This window comes from Lottia gigantea (assembly GCF_000327385.1).
Source record: "Lottia gigantea unplaced genomic scaffold LOTGIsca_274, whole genome shotgun sequence".
NCBI classification, from domain to species: domain Eukaryota; kingdom Metazoa; phylum Mollusca; class Gastropoda; family Lottiidae; genus Lottia; species Lottia gigantea.
In genome coordinates, this window is record NW_008708870.1 from 10,027 (window position 1) to 13,049 (window position 3,023).

The 3,023-nt window shown below is 34.3% G+C and overlaps 1 protein-coding gene across 1 annotated transcript; it reads right to left on the reverse strand.

Moving 5' to 3' along the window:
* Nucleotides 1–2,846: 2,846 nt before the first annotated feature.
* LOTGIDRAFT_144941 (hypothetical protein) lies at nucleotides 2,847–3,023 on the reverse strand (the record flags this gene model as incomplete). Its single annotated transcript, XM_009056398.1, has 1 exon — nucleotides 2,847–3,023. A coding segment is annotated over one exon (177 nt), but the record flags the coding sequence as incomplete, so codon positions are not given.

The following is a 3,023-nucleotide window of genomic DNA, read 5'->3' on the forward strand; positions in this document are numbered from 1 at the left end:
AGAGAGTATTATATAAGAGAGGGCTGTGTAAAACGAGGGAGTATTATATATGAGAGGGTTGTGTAAAACAAGATAGTATCATATAAGTATGGAAGCTGGCTGCGGCCATATCTACTCTCGACTTCTCGCCCACGAGAATGCGAGGAAACTCGACTTCTCGCCCACGAGAAAGCGAGGAAAAAGGTGAGGAAAAATGTACACATTTATCTTGTTAAAAAGAATATAAAAAAAGGAAACCGAGTTTAATTGGTCCATATATAAGCCCTACAGACTCACAAAAACAGTTTTTTAACAATGTGTTCCGGTCCGGTTTTTCAAAAGTTTTTATGTTTGATAGGCTATTTTTAATAGAAGAATAGTGAAGATATTCGATAACAATATAAATACTCTTTCCTTTCAAATTACACACTAAGTTATACGTCCTGTGCCTGTGCTTTCGTAACTTTGTCATTAGTACCAAATTACAACCTATACACCCTAAGATTTATATTTGGTTGAAAACTAAATTCCAGATCATGTTTAACATGGCATAAGACGTCAGTTGATAGGCATATTCAATATTTCATTATAAATGAATACTTATTTCATTGATAAATCGAATCCAATGACCATAGTTATATTATATAATAGAAAAGGAGACGCATTTGTTTGTTGTACATCCCATTTCGTAAACATATAAATACAATTTTTATTCTTTAAACAAAATCGACTTAAAGCTAGATTCTCATTCGATTATCAATAATGTGAACGGACCGACCAACATGGTTACCGATTTTAAATACAAAATGCAAAATACCATATGCATAGAACAAAAGTAGAACTCGTTATTTTCAACTGTAGTTAATAGCTTTTCATCGTATCTTGAATACGAATTTTAACATGGTCTTATTAACCTATATCAAACTAAGATTGCTACACGTTTGTGGGTGTGAAAATAAAATTGTTGTTATTTAAATATGAAAAATCAGACCGCAGTTGAGGGAGAACGGAAATGGAAGTGAAATGAATGGAGTTTTACGTCCTATTTAAAACGTAAATGAAGGTCATGTAAACAAGACACAAAGCTAATTTGCCGCCATCCGTTTGAAGAGTTAAGGACACATTGTTTCCAGATACTGAATTTTCCAAAGGTAGGTTTAGGTTTTGATTTTCAATAAAAACTGTAAAACCTGTCCTATTTTAAACTCCCAAACTATTTCACTGACAAATAAAACATGTTTTATATGGAAGGCGGATTGGCTTTTTATTCAATGTTCTTCTTTGCTAGATCTTAAATTTTATAATTCTAAATTCTTATCTTTTGATTTGTACGCTAGATTCAACATTTGTCATAGAAAATTGAGATTTGTAAAGTAAAATTTGAAAAACGACATTATTCGAATTTAATAATTCGACTCAGTATGAATTGAATAAAATGGAGGCCAATCTATCAAATTAAAGCGTAATTTGGATGGAAATATTTTCTCTTCCTGTAGTTTCAGGGCAGGCTTGCACACAGTGCTGCTTCAGTTTACAATAAAACAAAGACAAGTTTAGACTCAACCATACAGTCAATTACACAATGGCTAACATCAACAACACCATGGAGATAATTCTACGTTATATTTCCAAGATATACCTTTCGATGACACAAATGATTTTAGTTCAGCGCTTTTAAAGGTTTTAATATTATCCGAAATTACAAAAGACGGAACCTCTGCGACCAATAAAGCGTTTTAAGGAACTAACAAATGTTGCAGAGCTGGCATCCGGTGTTAAGTCTAAATGAAGTGCTCTGGAGCTCGCACATGTATATAACATGATATAGACCTTATTCATATCACCAGAATCACTGTCAATATTTTTTACATATAAAGGTCCAGCGTAGTCTACTCCTATACTATTGAATGCGAAATCATCACTGACTTGAAAACTTGGCAAGGGTGGTGCGTGCGGGACACAATACGATCAACCTTCTAATCGTTCACAAATGTTACGTTTAGATAAGATCTTTTTGACAATTTAACGGCCTTTGACAATCCTAAATTTCGATCTCACGTGCGCCGAGGTTCCGTTATGCGTAACATAAGCATGAGCTTTTAGAATTACTAGTTTAATGAATTGATAATCACTCGGCAACAAGATCGGACAATTAGTTTCATAAGTCAATTTATTTTCCATTCGTCCACGACAACGAGAAATTGAGCAATTTCTTGGTTTCTCTAAAGTTTGGCTTTGCCTTTGATTCCGATTGGAATAATTTTTCATTTGAAATTTCGTTAAGTGTTTTATTTTATTGGCTCAATTTCAAATTTCTCACAAAACGCAATAAAAGAGAGAGCGGTTATACGTAACCATTTCTAAAGTCTACTGTATGTTTCTATGGCAATGATTTCTTAGAGTTTCAAATTCTTACTGAAAGTGACTGACTGTACTCACTTGGCTGGACTTTAATTCGACTGTTACATCGACTGGTAATTCTGGCTTATTTTGAGTCGGCCATTGACTCTCTGGCAACAATATAAAGTCCGTTTCACCATTTCTGGTTATTAATTTATTCAGATGGAGTTGCTCCTCTGGAACAAATATCAGCTGGGGTTAGGGATGTATAGGACAATAATTCCACATTTCAGTTGGACTAATTCTCCAGATCTCAAATACGCGATTCTGAACAAACTGTTTGTATTCTGTGGTGGTATTACGTATCCAACTAAGTGTTACTTGTAAGTCAGACCTATAAACTACTCGCTTATGACCAAGATACCATCAACAGATTTCTCGATACTCTCGCAAGATGTACTGAAACTAAACAGGCTAAAAATTCCAACCTCGGCATGGTTTGTGTGGTTAAAGGCGAACTCTAGTCTCTAGGATGCTATTAAGGTACTGTAGATTTGTTCTCCGTTTCGACATTTCATGTAGATGCAGATTCCATATGCATTCTCAGATTCATCTCCAAAGGTATGTAATTCAATTTCAGCTTCATCAGTAAATAAATCAGGGCAATAACATCTAGGAATTAATATTTGATTCACCTTCTGTAA